The following is a 22,905-nucleotide window of genomic DNA, read 5'->3' on the forward strand; positions in this document are numbered from 1 at the left end:
AATATAAGGAATTGCTACAAAGATGTGAAGGACTGAATGGCTCATCACCAGTCACCTGCCATTCAGCTCTGCCCTGTTATAGGAGGAGACTTGAAGGGGTGGAAGGGAGAGGGTGTGAATTGCAGAGGACTGTGTCCTCACCTGCATTTTGTTTCCCTTTTTTCTTGCCAGCTGGTCTTTCTCATTTTACGAACTTAGAAGGCAGCTGCTCTCTTCTCCAGTTTGCAGATGAATGCTTCCCCGTTTGCTGCAAGACATAGTGGTCTTTTCTATGGATGCAGGTTGCCCGAGTTGGTATGCCTTCAGTGCTCATCTGACCATTGCAGTTCAGGAAGTTGTACTGGTTAATCTGGGAAATTAGCCTATCTAAGAAAGAAATTCCTTATTCTTTCAATTCTGCAAAATGAAGCAGTCCATCAAGGGACTGGAATCCTGTTTCAGGGAGCGAGACCATGGTTGTTATAAGATGATGGTACCAGTTGGAACCATCACTGTAAAATCTGACTTTGCAATGGGCTGGTATCTTAGGCTTTTCTCCTGCTGTGTGTTCCCTGCCTCTACCCTAGATCTACAGAGTTGTGCAGCTACAGGGTGAATTGGTTATTGAGCTGTTTTGGGAAGTGAGAGGAAGCAGGAACTGATCAATGGGAAACTAAGCTGCATGATGACTAGATCTGCATCAGGGAAAGAAGAATATGAATAATGTGTTCCACAGCAGCCTGGAGATGCATCAGATCAAGCACAATATGAGACAGTACCTTATGCCTCATTACTCATCCTTGCCCAGCCATTGTGATGTTCAAAAGTGCTTTTTTACCTCATCTGGTACATCTGTGAATATGCAGCATATTTCCTTTGGAGTTTATTCTTTATATGGCCCTTATTTTTCATAGTGTCGTCTTCATCTTCTGCTAGCCTCCGTTGTACAGCTTGAGGAACATTGCTGCTACCACAGTCAGCTTCAGTTTTCGGTTCCCTCTCCCTTAGCCAGTCATCCAAAGCTGTACCCTCCTCCACTTTAAGAGGTTTTTTTCTTTCTTCCTGTCCCTCAAGTAGAAGGATGGGACTCTTGGCTACTGGAGCTGTTTCCTGGACTAAGTGGATCATTGCACACATAGTAGCTGTGTTTTCCAGAGGGCAGTTGGGAACAACTCCAGACAGATCAGGAAAGGCCCTACTTCTGGAAGAATTATTCAAGAGACTGTGGGAGAAGTTCTAACATGACATGTTTTTCACTAGAGTTGAAGGCAGAGGGCTGACTGGCTGGGAATGGGCTCTCTGAGAACTAGAGTGCTGGGAGGAGATGCAGAAGCAACTATGTTCACCATGGCTTCCCAGGGGAAGACAACTTCTTGAAAACCTCTGCTTTCCAGGGGGTTGTGCCTGTTAGACCTGTAGCTGAAACTTATATATGTGTCTGGATGTTTGTCCAGAGGTCTCTGCACCATGTTCCCCACTGTGGTTCCCCACAGCTTCTGTTTCCAAGAACATACTGTAGAGGAACAGGTGCCTGCCCAGTCCTGGAAGAGTTTCTAGGTTGGTTCCTGTATTGCTGTGTGAATGCACTCTTCTGAAGAAATGAACGTCACTGACTGGGAGCTGTTGTGGTGGACCAACTTCTCTGTAGTGCAGTAAGATTTACAACACACCCATGCTAAATATTTACTTAGTGTGAGGCTGCAGAAAGGGAAGAGCATGCAGATATATTCACTGACAAACATAGGGTCTGAAAAAGCATGGAAAGCTACAACTTCATTAGCTTTAAAGAGTGTGTTGTGTTTCAGCTATAATCAAGATTGGTGAATATAAAGTTGTTACACATACACTACAATTATTTGTTTGGAATCGAAGCATATTCTGCTGGTTTTAACATTTTTTAAGTTAAGACTTCAGTTTCCAGGAATCGCTGTCTGAGATTCAGTCTGAGATTGTGTTGGAATAATGCTTTTTTTGTTGTTTTTATTTTATTTTTGTTTTGCAGATTGCCTTCATGACCCTGACTCTGTTTCCTATCCGACTCTTTTTCGCTGCTTTTATGATGTTGCTGGCCTGGCCTTTTGCATTCATTGCTTCAATGGGACCTGATGAGCAAGAGCTTGAAAAGCCCCTCTCCTGGTGGCGAAAGTGAGTCCCTGATATCATGAAATACTGAGAGAATCATTGTTTAGTTAAGCAGTTTAAAAGAAGGTTGGAAATGCCTGATATCTGTCCCACAGACCTGCTTTTCTCTTCAGAATTAAAATATAAGGATTATTATTTAAACAGTCTTTGGATGGGAAACTAAAAATACCTCAACTGTTTGATGTTCCAGGAGATACAAGAATTACAGGGAGAAAAACTGATCATTGCTGGCTGCTTTATTGAGGATGTAGTGCAAAGCATCATTGTGACATCCTTCAATTTCAGTGATTCCTGTAATGTCAACTTCTTGTTATGAAGAGTGACACTATGGAATGTGCCCAGATTTCATATTCTAAATTGTTATTTTAAACTGCTTCACCCCATTTACTGCTGCCCTGTGACGAATTGACAGAACTTCTGTTGATTCTGAGGGCTTGCCCCATGCTTTGGTGCTTATTAAGAAGTCTGTGCTCGTTTTGATGTTGGAAAACTAATTAAGGTAGAATGTAAGAGTGTTCACCCATCCATGAAAACTGCTGTTTGAGGAGTAAGAAAGGAGGTGTGTATCACCTCTTCTGTAGAGAACTTTAAAATTAGGAGCTGGCATTACCATCAGGGAAGCTGATTCTGTTCTGCATCACAGGAGGGAAGGGTTTTGAGAACCACAGAGGCGTGTCACTTTGCATTTCATTTGGAATGCCATCAGTATAATAACTAAAGGAATAATAGACTGCCATCAACCTTCCATAGAGTTATTTTGAAGCTTTTTAGATTGTCTCTCCCCCATTTAATCCAGTTTTCTTTGTCACCCTGCTCTCCAGCCTCCACTCCCTGTGAGTATAACAATTTGTAGTGTTTAGTTTTGGCACTCTGTTGGTTGAAAGTAAATGCTTCTCTTTTCATGAGTTTAAAAAAACAAGCAAACAAAACCCTATCAAAAAATAAACTGACCAACTCTCCACAAAACAAACAAAAAAACACTTGAGGAGGAGATGGGGAAAAGGAAAGAAGGTAAAATATTTCCAAAGCTCCAAGGTGTGTTCTGTAAGCATCCCTCTGTTTGAGAATCTCTGCCCCACATTTCTGCACTGTTTTGTTTGGGTGAACTTGAACCTAGACATCAAGGTTGTTGGATTCTAGCGATATGCTAATAGCATTTTTCAGGACTGAGTTTATGAAACCTTTTTTATTGTTACTAGAAAGCATTATTAGACATGGTATAGAAGAAACTCAACAGTCATAGTCTGAATCAAAATTAGTGATAAATGCCAATCTTACTGTGATTAAAATGCATTAATATTCAGGCATGAATTGAAATTAAGTGGCATCTTACCTTAAAAGTGGTCTTAAACCTGCTGAGAAAGAGGAAACAAAAGGCCTGTGTAGTGTTCCTGCTCTGTTTGAGCAGCATATCCTATCTGCACTTCTTTCATGCTTAGGAAGTTCTTATGTAACATTTTTCTTTTCATTTAGTAAGGTATTCTTGTGGCAGCATAACTTTTTTTTTTTTTCAACTCCTTACAGGATAGTGGATATTTTGCTGAAAGCAATCATGAGAATGATGTGGCTTGCTGGTGGATTCCACTGGATAAATGTAAAAGGCAGACGGGCGTTGCCAGGAGAAGCAGCAATATTAACTGTGGCTCCTCATTCTTCCTACTTTGATGCCATTCCAGTAACTATGACCTTCGCCTCCATTGTGATGAAAGCAGAAAGTAAAGATATTCCTGTTTGGGGAAGTAAGTTAGTAGATAATTAATTTTTTTAAGAACAATTAAAAATGATTACTTAGGAGGTTTGCTGGCTGTGTATGGGGAAAGCAACATTTTCTTTGTTTTTCAGGCCATAGTATATGGTGACTTTTATTCTTTTTAGTGGTTTACTTTGAATGTCAACAGAAGAAATTGGGAGGGATGGGTTGGTTTTTTTTCTCCCCTTTCTCCAAAGTTGAATCATTGTACAAAGTCAAAACAATCCTACAGAACTCATGGTTACATTTGCAGTGAAATTGTAATATTCTAAGACCTGACAAGTAGAAAAGTAAGTTAGGATGGGGCTATGGAAGCAAAGGGTGAGGCTAGAGAGGAAATCTACCAAGACTTCTTTCTTGGTGCAAGTCAGGGCGCCATCCCAGAAATGTGTTTTAGGAATGTTGTCTGCTGTCAATGGTGCCTTGCTTTGAGGGAGTGCTGCTAATCCTTCGTGCATCAATAAGCTTGCTTCAGGCAGGGTGTGAGAGATGAGCAAGAGCAGATTATTTTGTGCACTCAGATTTAGTCACAAGAAATGCAGTTGCTCAGGTCAGTAGTGTTTGAAGACTGTCTGCGACAATCTACATTGATAATTCCAAAAAGGCTTGAGAGAGACCTGTGATTTTTGGTGCAGTTGTGCCAAAAATGTGTAAGCTTCTAGGCTTGTAGGCTTCTGATCAAAGCCTGTGTGGAAGCATTTTGGAGAAACCCACCATGTTGTATTGAGGGACCATCAGAGTTGAAAGGATCTTCCTGTGTCTCATTATATAGATTTTAAGGGTAGTATAAAAAGGACAAAAGTTTTTACTTTGGCCTTGGGTAGGGACTGTTTAAAAGTCTAAACAAAAGCTTTGACTAACCTTGCAACTAAGTGGAATCAGGCTGTTCATGTTGACATCGTCCTAAAATTTCATTAGACGATGTAGTTTTAAGGACAGGTTCAAAACCAGAAGCTGAGACATGGTCACAGATGGTGAGTGTTTATGTCTGGAAGTTTCGTGTATGGAATCGCTTGATATGAAGGTCTCTCTCTATTAGGTAAAGCTCAGGCCAGAACAGTTTAGTGAAATTTCGTGGCAGTGAAAAATCTGTGTAAAAGTGAATAGATCCTCCTTTGAACAAAAAGGGTGAAGGCATGTACGCACAAATAAATACAAATGCATTAAAATAAGCATAGTGTGAAAACAAAAAGAAATTAAACTCCCTGCTGAAAGAGGATAGTGTTACGAGATTGTATGTTGACACTCCGGTACAGTATAGGTGTACCCAGGCCAACTTGGGCTTGGAGGAGCAGTCCAGCCATAGAAGCAGGGGCAGATTTATCTTCTTTCCCTGCTGACTCAGTTGACTGTTTAATAATTGTTAGCTCAGCAAAATAAAGTAGTCTGTGTGGAGCTCTCCTTTAGTTGCAGCTGTTTGAAGGACCCAAAGCAGATGAGGTAGCTCCAGGCCATGTCATTTTACTGAAATGTGGTGAAATGTCAGAATGGCATTTGACATAATGCTACAATAGCTGCTTAACTATCCCACGTAATAGATGCAGTGGGGACTAGTGGGGAAATCTCAGGAGGATCTGCAGGGACACGGAGGTTGTAGTTACACTGAATGTAGCACAAATAATACGTATCAAGTAGTTCAAACTATTTCCCATATACCTGATTTAATTGAATCCTTCAAAAGTTAACTTAAAAGTCTAGACTTAAAATAAATTTTAAAAAATTAACAACTTCATTTTGTCCATGTGTGAGTAAAACCAGTTACAGAAGAACAGAAAACCCAGAAAACTGCACACAGTGATTCGATGGAATATTACCAGAATGTAGAGTACATTCAAGTAAATGAGTATTTTGTCCTGTATAGCTGCATTCACTTTATGTCAAGCAGCCACAAAAATTATGTAGTCTCTTATGAAGTGTTCAGAAAAATGCCACGAAGATGAGGAATGGCAGAGGTTATAGCTGGGATTTGGAGTTCAAAAACATTAGGTTTTTTTGTTTTAGAGGAATACTTTTTTTATGAGCAACATTGATTACAGCAGTTTGTGTTATTAAAATAAGTAGACCTTAACGGAGAGGTGAGTAATGACTGTAATGATTAGTTTGGCTTAAAATTTAGTGAAAACTTTCCAGTGGGGCAAAGTTGAGATATTTTCTTTTACTGCTTGAAAGAGGTGTTCTGTGAAGCTGATGGTACTGACCATCTTCTCCTCGTTTGATCTAGTATATTTAATTCCGATGTTATTTACACTTCTCTACATACACACACACACAAAATGTATTTCATGCTATTGGACCAGTGGTATTTCTCTTATGCTGTCTGTGAAAAGGTGGTCATGTTTTTCTTGGGGTGCGTGGTGAATTGTCAACACTCTAGACATTCATCTAGAACTTATTCCAGAGAATCAGAATTGTTTATGTTCTTCAGTTTTGTAAATCTTGCAAACTTCTTGTACCATCTCCAGTGAAGTCTTGGAGCCAGCTGTTGATAATCCTAACCTTGTGATTTCTTAATTGAGTCTTGTTAATGATCATTCAGAATCTTCTGGGAAGTTTTGAATAAAATACATTCATTTAACTCTGAGCAGACTTCAGCATATAAAAAATGAATCCGCAGAAGATACCCGAAGATAATTTCCAAGGATGAGGACTTTTAAGTGGAGAGTAGATCTTCATCCAGAATATCCAAATATGATGTAAACAAGTTATCTTTTTGATGTAATGGCAGTGTTTATCAGGACACTATACATTGTGTGCCAGAGGTATCAGGTGCTATAACAGGCATAAAAAGATCGGATTGCGAATTGGTTACCAAAATTGGTTCAAAAGTATTTTAATAGATTTCTGGGGCAGCTGCCTGTGTTATTATTATTGTACTCTTAGTTTGCCAGTCATGGAATATTAAGCTTTCAATCTGCTTTTAAGTCCGGTTGATTGAAAACCTGTTTTTCATGGAAGCATTCCACAAGTGTGTTGGAGTGTTCGAGTGCTTTCTAACTTGAAGGCAGCTCTCCTGAACCACAGAGGCCAATTTTGGAAGCAGGCTTACGTCTTGTGACTCTTTCAGACAGCCTTCTACATTCTAGGGGGGAAAAAACCAAAAACCAACCAACCAAACAAAAAAATATTAAAAAATGGTCTTTTGATCTGACAGAAGAGTTATGACTTCTGCAGTTAGTGGTCAATAGTGAAGAAAATGAAGCAGAGAATGCAAGAACAGACAGAGCACATTACCACAATGTTGAAGAAGGACATGTATGTATTCCACACAATTCCTTTCCAGAGTTTTGGTAGGCTGGAGATGTGAAGTTCACTGCACCACTGTAGTGTAAAGTGTGCAGCCCAAGGAAGATGACATCCAGGAATCCAGTGCAGTTTACATTGGCCGAACAAGTTAGATCAGTTCTTTCATCAGCACAGGTCCTTAAACTTTCCTGTTTTGTCTTCTGGACCCTACGTCAGGTCAGGACAAGCTATTTGCATAATTTCTGGATAGTTACACTTCGCTGTCTTTTTTTTGACTGGTAAAGCAACCTGGATAAAAGTTTCTTTTCATTGTTGAAGTGATTGGTGCTACTGCAGAAACGCTTCAATAAGAAGGAAAAAGGATTTGTCTGACAAAATCCCCATGAAATCATATTTACTGACAACTTTTGTGATTCAGACCGCATCTTCAGTGGTCTGAATTTTTAAAAACTAAATTTAAGCTAATTTAAACTTCTTGACATCTGTAACCTTACCCTCTGAAAAAAGAGAGGAACCTGAGTACCTGTGAAATGAATGGAGGGGTATGTTAGCTTAAGTGTATAAATCATTTGAGGTCATTTGTACTTGGCAGAATATAGAAGTGCTACAGGGGAAGCAGGGAGAATCGTACTGTGCTTGTAAAAACTATCAATTCTTTCATGGGTGTTTTTTCCCCACATCTCATAAACTTACAATTTTTTGTTCAAGCTCACCTTTTAAAAGTGCTTTATAGGCATTTCTTGAGAATCATGACTAAAAGGCAAGAAATAAGTAACTCTGTTGGAAATATTTATGCTGTGGTAGCTGGGTATGTTTTCATCTTGGAACTTGAAATATGCCAAATTCCTTACTCATCAGTTCTGTATGCAAACTAATCCTCCAGTCCTCCACCCCACTCGTACTGGCTCTATAAGCTGCCATCTCAGTGTATCAGAGGAATGTAGGGGATGGGATTTTTGGTTTGGGGGAGAGGCCAAGAGAAAGCCTCAGGTTCAGCACTCTACTTTTGCAGCAAATGGGTCACTCTGGTGATCCTACAGTGGTGAAAATGTAACTGCTTACTATTTAAAAATGTGTGTATGGATACATTTTAGTACTGTTTTCAGTGCCATGTTGCCATTCTGTTGCTTTGTGTTCTCTGACACCTTGTAGACCAGTTGTGGTGATGCCAGTGTAGCTTTACTCTGTATGACTGTAACTGTCAAGCATAATTTAAATGGTTTGCTACAATACTTTCTATATATAAATAGCACTTCATGTCTTGATTTGAAACAAGGTTTCCTCACCCACATTTGCCTGGAAATAGACAGGTGAAATACCTCCTCCCCCTTATCTCCCCCGACCCCATTATCCTGAGAAGTCCATTGACACCAATTGTATGTGTTCAGCTCATCAGAAAGGAACTCTTTTTGCTTGTGTATCAGCTGGTGCTTGAAATGATTGCATGGGAGTTATTGTTCTGAAATCAGTTGGAGCTGCCACCCTGCAGTTAATTAAAGCAATACTGAATTTTTGCAGGCTCCCTTAAAACATGATGTTCCATGCTAGAGCAACTTTCAGTTGGTTAGTCTATCTGGGCATTCTGGCTGCCCTTCAAGGCAGAGGTTTTGATGAACTACTGGTGATGCTGTTTAAATTGCAGGCACCTGCCTAAGAAGGTGAAGTACAGCATGTGTCGCCTGTCTTCAAGAGTACTTGTAATGAGCTGAAACAGGGGATGAGCGTGACTACATCAAGTAGGACTGACAGTGCTAGAGAAAAAGCTGGAATAATGACACTGGCGAGGTCAATTTTGTGAATTGTGGGGTTTTCTGCCCACTAGAATTTATAATTTAAGTGTGGTTTTAATGGAGTTAGAGGAGATGGGCAAGCACATCTTTCAGCATCTCTGAATACTTGAGTTGTGGTCTTCACTATCAGTCTTGGACTGAGTCTTCACAATCGGTCTTGGACACTTCAATTGACAAGCAGAGAAGGTTAAGATTATGTTCTGTTTATTAAGCATATTGCACAGTTTTGCTTGTTTCCTTAGGTAGCTCAGTATGCCAGCTGTCTGAAGTGTTTTGATGCATGCAGCTTTTTGCTCCTGGCCTGACTTTGCTCTACTCCAGCCTATTCCTTGCCTTATATACTACCTTACAGTACTGTCTCTAGGCTTCCCTATGTTTTGACTGGATTTCTGACTGCAGTCTCATCTTGTCCACCTATTTGGTGTGTTTCTCATTTTCTCTTTGCAAACTGTTGGCCCTGCTCCTGACTATTTCTTGCACAAATTGACTTGATACAGCCTTTGAATTTTCAGATTCCCGTCTGTTTACTGAACATGAAAATACATAGTGAGAGTAAAGATCTGTGTAGTCTTGTGCTCTGTTTTTAAACATGCTTATGAAAAGAGTGTATGAGGAAAGGCAAGTACAGGGCTAGCCTTTCCTTGGTATGTACTTTTTCAGCTTCTTACTAATGATGTGAGAGTTTCAATTTCACTTGAATTGTTGGACTTAACCACTAAGGGTCTGGTAGTTGGTGTCTTATAGGATCTTAAGTTGCTGTTTAATGCCAATATTTCTGTCAGCTTTTTCTGATTCTGAAGGAAGTAAGACTTAGCTTAAAAGACAGGGTGATTATATTAAGTTTTGATGTGCTGGGCTGAAATAGTGATGGCTTCATACATATTTGAAAGAGACCTGATGGTTTAAAACGCAGAAGTTCTACAGGCTGCATGAAAATAGTGTCTGAACCATGAGAAAAGAAATGAACTTGCCTTGAAGCCTATTTTATATCATACAACTCAGCAGGCAGAACAAATCCATAGGAAACCATGTCTTCAGTTCTCTCCTTTTTTAGCATGCCATAATAGTTTTTCTCTGCATGTGGGTGTGTTACTGTTTGTGGTATTGTCCATTTGTAAGATAACTTGCAGTGTGTTATTTTTGGGCTTGGTAATACTGCAGTAGCTTGCTTTTTGGAAAGGTTGTAAGAGTAAAGCTCCCAGGTTAACAATGCTTGCCTGCTCAGTTTTCAGATACAGATTACATTAGTGGTTAGAGACTCAAAATTGGTAAGTTGTCTATAGGCTTATGTTTTGGTCATACTGCCCTAGGTAAAATCTATCTGCTTGCTTAATTTCATGTATTCTGCTTGCAGCATATCCTTGGTTAAATGCTTCAGAGCTCTGGAATTATCTTGTGCAGTCCTTGGCCTGAAGTAACCTGAATTCCATCATTTGGGCCTAATGTAAAAGAAACTTCAGGGTGAAGGCTGAGGATGTTTGAATTGTTTTTTTTTTTTTGCTTGCTTTTACTTGGTGATGCTGGTTTTGCTACAGAGTAGTAATTTGCAGCGGTAGGGGAAACTCGGGACTAGCATCAGTAAGAACCAAAACAAGCAGTTATGGATGTTAGGGGAAAAAAAATTCTTCACTGAAAGGCTGATCAGACATAGGAAGAGGCTTCCCAGGAAAGTGGTGGAATCACCGTCCCTGGAAGTGGACAAAATGTGTAGATGAGGCCGTTAGCGATATGTTTAATAGTGGACTTGGCAGTCCTGGGGTAAAGGTTGAACTTGATCATCTCTAAGGTCTTTTCCAACCTAGTTGAATCCATGGTTCTATGAAACCAAGTATAGTTTCTTTCACATGTTTTATCCCTTGTCCTGTTTTTTGTTGGGTTTTTTTGGGGTGGGTTTTCCCTTCCTCCCTGCAGGTTTTGTATATGATTGTTTTGGGGTTTTTTTGTTTATTCGTTTTACCTTCCCACAGCAGTGACCCCAGCTGGCCCATGATGATCTTTGCTCCCCTAGCTAGCATCGTTCTATGGATATTGCGTAAGAATGGGCATATAGGAAGAAGTGCAAGAGCTTGATAACTCTTGTCTGATACACTGTCTCCTAAGCTTCAGCAGCTTGCGGGGCAAAAGCAGTATTTCGGAGGCTGGCTGAATGTTTGGGAACTTACTGTAAAGTGTGACAGATTGGTTTCACAGAACCATAGTAGGATTTTGATGAGTTGCTGGCTGAACTGCCGGTGAAGTAACATCAGAACCGGCAGCTTTTGCTGAGAACAGGACTCTAATTTCTTACACTTTTTTTTTCTTCACACTTTAAGCACTGCTGATCCATTAATGCAACAAGTCTATCCTTGACAAAAGAAGATTATACAACTAGTGTCACTGAGCTCATCCCATGGTGGCTGGAAAAGTGAAAAACTATTTTATATTTTTCTTTTAGGCAAATAGAATGGTTAATGATTTAGTGACTCTTGAACCTTTGAATACATTTATATGATCAGAAATGATAAAAAGGTGTTTGAAGACAACCTGCTTAAATAAAAGCATAAAGTAGTATATTTGAAGATGCTTCTCTTGTAGTGCTTTTTGACACTGTGAAAGAGTTGTATATGCTATTTATTTTGTTAGTGGGCCTTGGTGTCCTTGTGGCAGACATGCATGGAGAGCACATTGTGGATTGATTTCTGATTCTTGTTCATGCTTGTTTTGTGTCTGGCTGTGTATAAGAAGTTTCCCACCGAGCCAAGAAGCGTATGCCTGAGATCTAATATGAGGAACAAGCAAACAGGTGACAGCTTAGAAAATAAGCATGCTTTTTCTTTTGATGATGCTGATATCCCCCAAAAAGGTGACTTAGTCTGTGTATGGAATATCTTTGGTGTATCTTCAGTGAAGTTGAGCTGTCATAGAAGACAAAAGCTCTAAAGACAGTGGCAGTTTGATCCAGAGAATGTGTTTTGGAAGCACTTGCATAGAGACATACTTTGCTGGGTTGGGGGTGGCTATAGATTTTTGTGAATTTTGTGGTAGGAAGAAATGGCCTATAGTCAGCCAGAGCTGATTTTTTGCAAAAAACTATGCATAATATATACAGTCATATTTTAAATTATCTGTGGTGTATACATATTGGTCTGTTAAAACTTGAACAAGTAGAAATTGCAAAAATTATGACAATGGTTTTCCTTACAGGAATTTATGAAAATATCTCAATAAAACTACAACAATTCAGCGGAGTATTTCAGTTTGCAGTGTAATACAGTAAAGTGGTTATGTACTTGTACCAAAATTTTTGTTCAGAGGACTACTGGGAGGTGAGGAAATATTTTCCAAACAAAGGGGAAATAAAGGCTGGTTTTGTTTTCCTTCCTCTTCAGCTCTAATCAGATACATCCGACCAGTGTTTGTATCTCGGTCAGACCAGGATTCTCGCAGGAAAACAGTTGAAGAAATAAAGAGGCGTGCTCAGTCTGATGGTAAATGGCCACAGGTACTGTATACTACTACTGTGTGACAGATGGTATTTGGCATTTCCAGGCTTTGGATATGCAGTTTACTTTTTAACTTGTGGGAGGCTTTAGATGGTTTATGGGGGACAGGATTTCCAGACCCCACCCCATCCTTTCTAGAAGATAGAAGATGCTTATCTGTACAAAACACCGGCTCCTCACTGCAGTGTGTTTCAAGGGGAGACTGGGTGGTAAGTACGTGGGAATACAGCTCTATTAAGTGATTCTAAACCTGCTGTCATCTAGTAAGTTCTTTAAGAAGAAAATGGTCAGGCGTTCAGGAGAATACCTGGGGGAGTATTGTGTGTTCTTACCATTCTCAAGATTTTGGCATACTGTCATTGGAGGTGGATACTGGCCAAGACAGCCCAAGCAATTTGGATGTGCCAGTAACTGTAGTATACCTCTGTTGGACCACATGATGAAAACATTGCTAAAATAAGTGGCTCAGAGTTATTTTTCTGCACCTGAAATGTGACTATGTATAATGTGCCTTGGAAGAGTATAATGGGAAGGAAGGAATGGCTACTGAAGGGTCTCAGTTTTCTAGAAGCATGTGTTTATTTTGAAAATGTGAAGCATTCTTCTTGTGAAATTTTGAGGTCAAGATACAGGATGAGTGTCATGGCATTGTTACTACTAACAGTGGTTATGTCTGCATACTGGACTACAGAAATATTGTAAACAGTTATAAACAATGTGACAAAAAGGTGATATATAGCTTTCACGTCATGACTTTCAATAGATTTCAAAGCAAATAATCTTACTTACAGATGAAGAAACTGTGTTGCAGAGCTGAAGTGATTTCCAGAATATCTGTCAAGCTAGTACCAGAATGGGCAATAAAACTAGCAATGTTAATTCTAGTCTATTACTTTGTTCCCTTGTGATATGTATTTCCTTCAAATGTCTTGTTCTGTAACTCAAAAAACTTCAGCAGTTCTTGGCTTTTTGCTGTCCGTGTTAGAATTCTGTTTAGGTATTTTCAGCCTTTATCATTCTGACATCTGTGCACATGCCAAGTAGTAATAGCAAAAAGAAAATAAGTCTTCCTTTTCTTAGCCCATAAGCAGGTAGCTTGGGAGCAGGAATTTTTTTTTGGCGCAGAACAGAATATGGTATTTTTAGCAGCGCCAAAAACCTTTTGTGAAAATTCTCTTGTACTCACAAGTGTTTCTGGTCACTGTCAGTGTTCCAATTGAATAGAATTATTATCGGAGGTCAAGAAAGAGGCGAAATCACAGATAAAAATATTTTTACTATTAAGACAGAACTTTGACTTCTTTGTTGAGCAGGATTTTTTTAACTCTGAACTGTTTTCCATGAAACTTTTTTTACTGTACTCAGTTAATGTTAGCTTTGAAAAGATGTGTTTATAAATAAATCCACACTGAAACAGTTCTTAAAAGTAAATTTTTTTTTTTTACTTCAAGATAATGATATTCCCAGAGGGCACTTGCACAAACCGATCCTGTCTAATTACATTCAAGCCTGGTAGGTATGATACTCATTTCTCTGTTCTCTACAGAATGTTCTTGTATCTTCATTTTCTGAAATACCACTTGCATTGTAATTTTCTTGCTGTTGCGGAAGTTGAGTTAAAAATCTTGCAGTAGGGTAGAATGGGAATAGAAATTTTCTGATGCTAGAAAAGGATTGAGTTCCACTGTTGAGCAAAACAGATAATTTGGATTTTTTTTCTTGGCTTCTGAAATGCATATGAGCTGGAGGAATAATGTTTCTTACTGAGATTTTGTTTGTGGTTTTCTTTTTTTTTTTTTTTTTTTTTTTTTTTTCTTGCCCCCTCCATTTCCTATTTTGGGTCTGTCATGCAGCATTTAAATACGCTATAAAGCTTAAGGTATCAGCGTGTATCTATTTCAGGCTGCTGCAGCATTCATTGCTGTGTTGTATGTGGTTGATTCCTCTCAAACTCTTCTGCTGAGTTGCATTCTGGTGAAGAGGGCATAAGAATCTTGCCAGTATACCACTGTTACAGAAGCTGTCATTTCTTATATTTTAACTTAACATTCACATTCTAAGCTCTTTCCAGTTAGTCCTTATTAATCCTAATCAGTCCTTTAGCTTATCATACTAGGAGAGGGTATAACTCTGAACGTTGTTGCAGGTGTCAACTGCAGTTACAACAGGGAGGCATGCCAGTACTATAGTGAACCACCAATGTTTAATGTAAACTTTCCTTGATGAAGTAGGTAGGGAGATGGTGAATGAGAAAACGGCAGTGTGTGAGGCAGTTGTGAGTGTGTTTTTTGACTTGTCTTAGGTTTCTGCCTAGCTCATTGTGTTCTGGTCTTACTGTGTGTCTGGTATTTTGTGTTGCTTACAACTCACATATTGCTATTAGAATATCATGTGATGAGTCAACATTGTGATTCCTTGCACTGATTCATTTGGCTGAAGGAATCTCAGTATTGTCTCCTGAACAAATATTCAAAAAGCTTTTCTTCCTCCCCACTCAGCTCTTACCTTTTTTTAGATGAATGTGGTTAGGAGAACATCCTCCGTTTTTGCTCTTTACTCTCCCTCTCCATTTCTCTTCACCTGAATCCTAGCCATGCTTTGAAAACAAGCCTGAATCCTTCATTAAAACCCTGATTTCATGCCTTCCCTCTGTGCCGTAGACATTCCAGGTGCCATATACTTTATGCCTCAATCTTCACTCTTCTTCTCCACTCTTCCTCTCCTTTGGTCTAGTACATGCTGCTTTCTGCCACTTGACTGTCTCACTTTTCCTACTGGAACCTGCTTCTGTATCCATCCAGCCTCCCAGAAATCCTATGCCCCAAAATTTCTCACATCAAATTGCTTCAGGTCTCTATTCAAGTAACTTCCATCACGATGCCTTTCCCCATTCTACTCATGTGGCTTATACTCCTTGCTCTTACTACAAAGTGTTTTGGGTTTGTATTTGTACAAGCTAGTCATACATGGCAAGCTAGTCAAGTTTTGTTTAAACAGTGGTGGTATCATCTGCCATTCAGATTTTGTCATCTTCAGATTCTTTCAAAAGTTGCTTAGGCTGTTGTTTTTGGAGACTAAGTAGAAAACACCACTGGGCCAAGAACCAAATCTCTGCAGGATCCCATTCAGACAACCTTCATTTAAAGATGTTTGTACTACATTAACAATTGCTTCTTTTAGATCTGGCCAATTATTCTGTAAAGCAAATGTAATGCTAAGAATACAGTGTACTTCCATTGTTTGTTTCTTTTTTAATCAAAATATTAGGCAGAACTTAGTAAATTCCTATGAATTACATAGTTTAAGTGCAGCTGTCTTTAATTGTTTTCACGAGGAAAAGATGTTTAAAGAAATCTTGAGCAAGAGAGCTATCATGCTTACCCACTCTTTGTGCTAGAAACCAAGAAAATGACACTTACAGATCATGTGTTACTTATTTATCAGAACTGTAATTTTCATATGAAATGAAGTTATACTATTATACAATAGCTGTAGTTCAATACTTTCTATTAGATTTTTCTAACTGGCCACAGAAGTTACATTAGTTTTGTTATGTCAGAGATGATAAATTTCCTATAAGTTGCTCAGCTAAAAATAGAAAGCTGCTTTTGAATAAGAAAGCTTAGGTTCTTCACCAGAAAATGCTATTGACCACATGGAATATATCAGCTTAACTATCTTGCACATACTCATATTTTTTTTTAATCATCTATCAAGAGGAATTTGGTACTGGGCTTTGACTTGTGTACATGACAGTTTGTGGAAGTGGCAGAGGATAAATTAGAAAATATAAGCAAGCATTCTTAATTATTTATCTGCTGAAAAGTTGGCTATGCATTGTCATTCTCCAGTGCTTGCTTTTTAGATTACTTTTAAAGCTGCTATCGGATCTTATTTTTTCCAATATTAACTAATTTCTGTGCATATCAGCCCATTAATTGTATAATTTTTCTCTTTGCTGCAATAAACTTCTTCTGTACCAAAATGCACTGTAAAGTAATTGTGTGATATGTGCCTTCTAGGAGCATTTATTCCTGGAGTTCCTGTACAGCCGGTGGTTTTACGTTATCCAAACAGACTGGTAAGTTCAGTTGGAAACATGGGGCATTTTCCTCTAAGTACGTTGGCACTTCTGTAATCTTTTAGGGTAGATAAATAGGTTTAGAAATTTGGAAATCATTAATGAATGCTTATTGGCTAAGCGTGCATTTGTTAAGCCTCTAGCAATATAGTCTTAACAGAGACAGTTCAAATGTTTCTGCTTTTATTAGGTTACTCCTAAACAGTGCTTTGAAAGTTATTCAGGTTGTTACAGGAAGTACTGTATGAATGACAGAAACTTTTGTCTTGTCTAGGATCTGTGTTCCCATGTGCTCCATGTACTGAAGTGTGTCCTGGAGAGTTTTCTTAATATCATTTATTGCTGGAAGATGCTTCTGCACCCCCTACCTGTGGGGGTGTTAGTCACAAATTAACACAGCTAGCTAAATAATAGAGTAATATGTTGAGGACTTCAGCATTTTTGTAAGGCGTCTTCTTGTCCATGGTTTACATTCACTGTGCACTTGGCTAAGGAGCACTAGTCATTGACTAATCTGGAGTAGTCCTTCAATATAAATCAGATTCGGAAAAAATGCAAATTGTAGTGTGTATTTAAAAACATATAAATTTTTACAAATGCTTGTAAAGATACAGGCAAACAAGGCAAAGCTCACTTCATCAACTTCAAGATCAAGCCTACAGGAAAGCAGAGAAGAGGTTTATGTTGTGGTTTTGGGGGTTCTTTTTTTTTTTTTCATTATTATTCAGTTCACTTGATGTAAATACCTTCTTGTCCTACTGCAGCCGGAATCCTGTCTGTCTGCATTCCTTGGTTAATTAGAAGGTGCTTCTTAGAGAACTTTGCTAGCTTTTATACTTGAAGTTTCTTTTTGAGCCCTCTTGGGCTGTTTTCAGGTCCAGTCTGTCTGCTTCAAAACCAGAACTTATTTAGGAGAGGGTGGGAGAAGTGTCAGAAGTAAAATAAGGACTACCTTGGACACGATGCCTGTCACATCAGGAGATCTGGTGTCATCTCTCTTTGACTAGCCCCTTAACGCCTTGATCTAAGGAAGGATTTCAGCTCCTCTTGGTACCCGTAGTGCTTATGGTTTATAAGTGGTTCCAACCATTGTTCTTTCTGTCAATTTAAAGGTTGGTGTAAGACACATGCTTGATTAAAAAAGTATCTAAGCAAAGGTAATATACACAGAGCACTGTTAGCTCTTGACTGAGACATGATGTGATGGCAGTCAACTAGTTTACAGTAACAAACCCCAAAATTATCTTTGTGGATGCTGTGACAAGAATAGGTGCCTGTTATGCTTGCATAGTATTAAGTGTATTTTTACAGGTTGCCTGGGACTTTTCCTTACATAATTGTTTTGTTTTCAGGAGGAAAGATTCTTTTCTAAAAGAATATTTTTAAACTTCTATTGCGCTGCCAGTTTAAGTTGCAAATATGCACATGCCTTATATCATACTTCACCGAAAGTAACATGGTATATTAGCATTAAACATTTTATAACAATATAAAGCTATCAAACGTTAATTTTCAAGTCTTCAGAAATCCATTTTCATACTGAAATGTCCTTATTGCCTGTAGTACGTAATATGCAGTGTTCGTAAACTAATAATAAATGTTCCTAATGTTCTATTAACAGAAATGGTCAGCTTTTTACATTGAAGTTTTACTAAAACTATAAATTTTCATGAAAATTTCCATTATTTTTTTTTTTATACTACTGCAAAATACCATAAACCAAATTCTAAATATTTATATAGATATCCATCAGTGCTGGCCTGAATCTGTGCATGGAATTTTACTTTTTTCTACCACTTTTGATTGCTTTAAAACACTTAGTTTTCAGCAGCTTATAAAATCTTTTAACCTCCTACAGTCTACTTCCACTAAGCACTAATGAGGGAGGGATAATTGCTATTACTGTTTGATTTTTAGACTAGCTTGGGTGGGCTGGAGAAGACTTGCAGCAAGGTTAGAATGCGGAGGAAGGAGGAACATGATGTAATATGCGAAGGTGAGGTTTATTTTGATTAGGGTGCAGTTAGGAGGTAGGTAGCAAGTAAGAACAATGGAGTAGGGAGGAAACATTGTTTTGCATACACTGTTGTCTTGTTTGACCACTGCATATTATAATTTCAGGTTTATAAAGGAGTTTAAGGAGTTTAAGATCTTTGCTTAGTCAGTGAATTCCAGATATGCATTGTGGTCAGTCGCCCCACTGCTTTTAGCTTGAACTGCCTGCTCCCATCCACCTCCAGAGCTCTGAGTTCCACAGTACAGATGAGAACATTCTTGAGCTTGAGTGCACCTGGCTCTTTTGGGAGGCTTTTTGAGATGGAGCCTGGGGTGAATGTAGTAGGTGTGTGATTTACATGTTGATTTCCTTGTACTCTATTCAAGAACTAGAGAGAGTACCATTGACTGGAACTTGTGGCAAAATTGGTAATGTAAATTCAGGTTTTATCTTGCAAATAAATCTAATTCTGGTTGCCATGAAGAACTCTCTTTCTGGTCAGGTTTGCTCCCTGAATTCCTTACTACTTTGGGCTTATGACTGTTTGCAGTAGATGATGCCTCTGGTCCTGTATCAATGTTTCTTTAGGAGTAGTATGTTAGCATATTGCTCCTCTTGATGTGTGAGTGAAAAGAAATTGGAAGGCTTAAAATGTTGTTTAGACATGAAATTCAAAATTTACTTCTGTTTAGCTAGTTTGGTAGTATTTTGCCTATTGAGTGCTTGACAGCTATTACCTGTATTCTGATTAAAATAAATACTCTGTCTCCATCCATAAGTTCTACAGCAATCATCTTGCAATTTTATTTTTTTTTTACACTGGTTGTCTTTGTGTATACAGCTCTTCCTTCGTTTGAATTTTCTGTCAGAGTGCTGGTAATTACGAAAGGCTATATACCTGTTTAAATATCACAGAGCCATTTTAAATGTACTTTTATATCCAGGTGTCTTCTACAGGTAACTGCTATTTGATAAGAGGCTTGGCAGCATCTCTTGTGCAGCTTTGGTGTATCAGGGTTGACTGAGAGTGTAAAACAGCAGCCAGTCTGATGTTTGAAGCTTGGCATGATTCTCAGTATCTTCTTGTGTCAAATAAAAATTATATGGAATATGTACTTCCACACAATTCAAAGAATTCATTATCTAGATACAGAAGTTTCCAAGTATACTCAGAATGCTATCAAAGTGAGTTCTGTCCCTAAGCATAAGCTGGTAGCTGTGATAAATATAAAAGGTATCTAAACTAAGTACAGAATATACCACTTCCCATCTTCTGCTTGCTGCTTTTATCATAAAAATACTGCGTATGCTGGCAGGAGTATCCTACAAAATAGGTCTGCCTCTTGCAAACCAGAATCTGTTTTCTACTATATAACATTTATAGCCATCACCCCTGCTGCATCCTGATGTTCTCAATGAGAAAAAGCATGCATGTCTGCTGTGACATTCACATTGGGAATTTCTCGCAGGATTGTTGGTAGGTATGTGGCTTATTTGAGTTTGTTTTGCCAGCTAGCCAGCCTAGTGACTGGAATGTGAAAATATCTGTTTGCTGTTCAGTGATCCACTGCCCAGGCCAGGTGCTTTTGTAGAGTTCATTTTTTGCTTTGTCTCCTTTTGCACTGTTGCACTTAGAGAGCTGAGCTGGGTATGTGTAGTGCTGCGGTGGTGTTCTACACAGCAGATCTAGTCTCAGATGAGAGAAATTACCACCTATCTACATTGCCATGATGTCAAGATGTGTAAGTGAAAGTTCCTTGTGGAAAAAAACAAACCCCATAACACTTTTACTTGCAGTTTTAACAGACAGCAAAATTGCCAGAAAGAGTTTAACAGTAAAACTCAAGACATTAAGGTTCTAAAAGATCACTGCATGGAGAAGTCTATTTTCATGCACGTATGTTGATTGCTAGAGATAGAACTGTTCTTTATCATATTTTAGTTGATTTTAAAATAATTGTTGAAAGTCAAGATTTAAATTTTTAGCAGTCCTTTATGATATTTTGACCTTACTCTAAGCTGTCGATCTATCACATTCATCACGTTTTTCACCTTTTAGGGATGTGTTGCTTTCTTTCATTTTGCTTGTGACAGTCTTTTTCTCTAAATGGTAACTAAAATATGAGTTTGACTTGATTTTTTTCAAGATCATGGCACACGTGATCACATAACTCTCTAAAATGGGTCTTGATATTAGCATAGAACTGAACTGGAATAATTTCAGTAGGTTGATAGAAGTATGTCCCTGATCTTTTAGAAACCTGAATTTACCAAGTCCTCTTATCTTTCCATTAGTGACATGTACTTTTTTTTTTTTTTCCAGTTGGTCAGAACAGTAGCTGGAACTTGTTTTCAGTTTTTTTGATCCTTACTTCTACACTTAAATCTTGTCTCCAAGTATTCCAGTTTTTAGCTCTGCACAGTTTCTTAGTCTTACAGTTAAAAATGTGATGACCTTTACTGTCCTATTCCTTCTTGTCAACTGTTACATGCTCCTTTCCAGATCGCTGTTCCCTTTTTGTTATTTGCATCTTGTTCATTTCTTTTACTGCTATTTGTCCTCTCTTAGCATTTCACACATGGTTCATCTCAGCCATATAAAAGCGGTGCTGGTCTTGCCTGAGAGTAAATCTGTGGGTTTAGATATCTGGTAATGTACCTTTCGATTCTTGGATCAGGCAGATGGCTATATGATGCCTGAGTAAAGGCAACTGGAAAAATACTGTTTGAGGTAAGACATAAGGTTTTACTCATCCTGCTGCTTCATGTCAGTTGAGCGGACTTCCTATGAGTCATCCCCGCAGGTCCCAGGCACTTCGTGTTACAGAGTGTTCATATCTGTTGCTGGGAGGTCCAAGTAAAGTATAGGGACATTTGAGGGACACCCTGTTGAGCAGGGTGGGTTAGGAAAATACACATGGACAATGCATATCAAGCAACATCATCTTAGAGTAAGTAACTTTCTTTTCCAAGGCTAACAACGTTTGAAGAATCTCTGCATCTTTAACTGTGTTCTAAATATAGATACTATGTGTTTAAGAGCTGGATTACTAGGCTGATTCCTGCTGGGGCTAAGAACTTTTGCAAAGAGGACATTGAAGTTTCCATGAAAACCTTTTAGTCATATGTCATCAGTTATCTGTAATGTAACAAAAGTTTAAAGTGCAGTAATTAATTGCAACTGTCATCCTTCTTTTCTTAGGATACAATCACATGGACGTGGCAAGGGCCAGGAGCGTAAGTGGTTTATGTTTTATTGCTTTTATCATGATCACCTTCCTTCATTGGTGCTTGTTTACATGACTTACAGGCATGTATAGTCAAGTAGTAATTCTAGTTATTGGATTATTCTTTGGGATTAATTTGTGTCTTTTATCTATTATTCCCTAATTATTATAATATTCAGAGGAATCTAGGTATAAGCAGTGTACTTTTATGTTTTTCATGGTTTGCAGAATGGATTTTAGGTTTTTATTTCAAATTTTTTTAGCCAAGTACCTGAAGTAAAACAACTGGCTTATGCTCTATATATTTTATTGCCTGAAAATCAGTTTGGTGTGTTTCTGTGTAAAATCTTTATGGCTATGTTTGAAATAGGTGTAGTTCTATGGAAACAGTCAATCCACTCAGGGAATTTGGAGATACTGTTTGTGTTATCTTGCCTGAAGGTAACTTGATTTTTTAAAAGCAAACTGTTATTCTAGAGGTTCTTAGCAAATTCCTGCAATGTAAAATACTAAATGAAGCAGTTTTTGCTTGTTTAAAAGAATTTTTTTTTTTTTTTTTGCATTATTTTCATGTTGAGGTTGGAGTTCTAAAATGTTTAGATGAAGATTAAACCATGAAATTTTGAACCCTCAGTAAAGAGGAGTTGGATTCTATGGTGAATGGCATGCCATTAGCCTCCTCCTGGGGAACCATTGTTTCAAATGTCCCACCTGAGATCCTATATTTTAGTAGTAATGAGGAAAAAAATGAGTAGAAATGAGTAGTAATTGGGATTAGCCAAGATTCATATAATTTAGAATTTTGTCAATAAATTTTGCACCTTCAAGTGGACTGGTAATCTGGTCTAATTAAAGACATCTCTAGATTAAGATGAGCAGGGGGCTGGAGCACCTCTCCTGTGAAAACTGGCTGAGAGAGTTAGGGTTGTTCAGCCTGGAGGAGGCTCAGGGGAGACCTTAGAGCAGCCTTCCAGTACCTGAAGGGGGCTGACAAGATATCTGGAGAGGGACTTTTTACAAGGGCATGTAGTGACAGGACAAGGAGGAATGGCTTTAAACTGAAGGAGGGTAGATTTATGTTAGATATTAGGAAGAAGTGCTTCACTATGAGGGGGGTGAGGCAGTGGAACAGGCTTCCCAGAGAAGCTGTGGCTGCCCCATCCCTGGCAGTGTTCAAGGCCAGGTTGGATGGGGCTTTGAGCAACCTGGTCTAGT

The 22,905-nt window shown here is 38.5% G+C and overlaps 1 protein-coding gene across 4 annotated transcripts in view; it reads left to right on the plus strand.

Moving 5' to 3' along the window:
* Nucleotides 1-22,905, plus strand: part of LPCAT1 (lysophosphatidylcholine acyltransferase 1) — an 81,140-nt gene that overhangs the window by 5,645 nt on the left and 52,590 nt on the right. For 3 of the 4 annotated variants that reach the window (XR_003995123.1, XM_030512632.1, XM_030512621.1), the window contains exons 2-7: nucleotides 1,982-2,124; nucleotides 3,646-3,860; nucleotides 12,273-12,385; nucleotides 13,838-13,898; nucleotides 16,409-16,467; nucleotides 21,666-21,700. Coding sequence is in view for 3 of the 4 variants with exons in the window: in XM_030512621.1 (XP_030368481.1) it covers nucleotides 1,982-2,124; nucleotides 3,646-3,860; nucleotides 12,273-12,385; nucleotides 13,838-13,898; nucleotides 16,409-16,467; nucleotides 21,666-21,700 (626 nt within the window). In the remaining variant the exon portion in view is untranslated. Of the gene's footprint in view, nucleotides 1-614; nucleotides 621-1,981; nucleotides 2,125-3,645; nucleotides 3,861-12,272; nucleotides 12,386-13,837; nucleotides 13,899-16,408; nucleotides 16,468-21,665; nucleotides 21,701-22,905 lie in introns of those variants that run through there. The other variant, XM_030512636.1, reaches the window with a different exon arrangement.

Source organism: Strigops habroptila, chromosome 1 (assembly GCF_004027225.2).
Source record: "Strigops habroptila isolate Jane chromosome 1, bStrHab1.2.pri, whole genome shotgun sequence".
NCBI classification, from domain to species: domain Eukaryota; kingdom Metazoa; phylum Chordata; class Aves; order Psittaciformes; family Psittacidae; genus Strigops; species Strigops habroptila.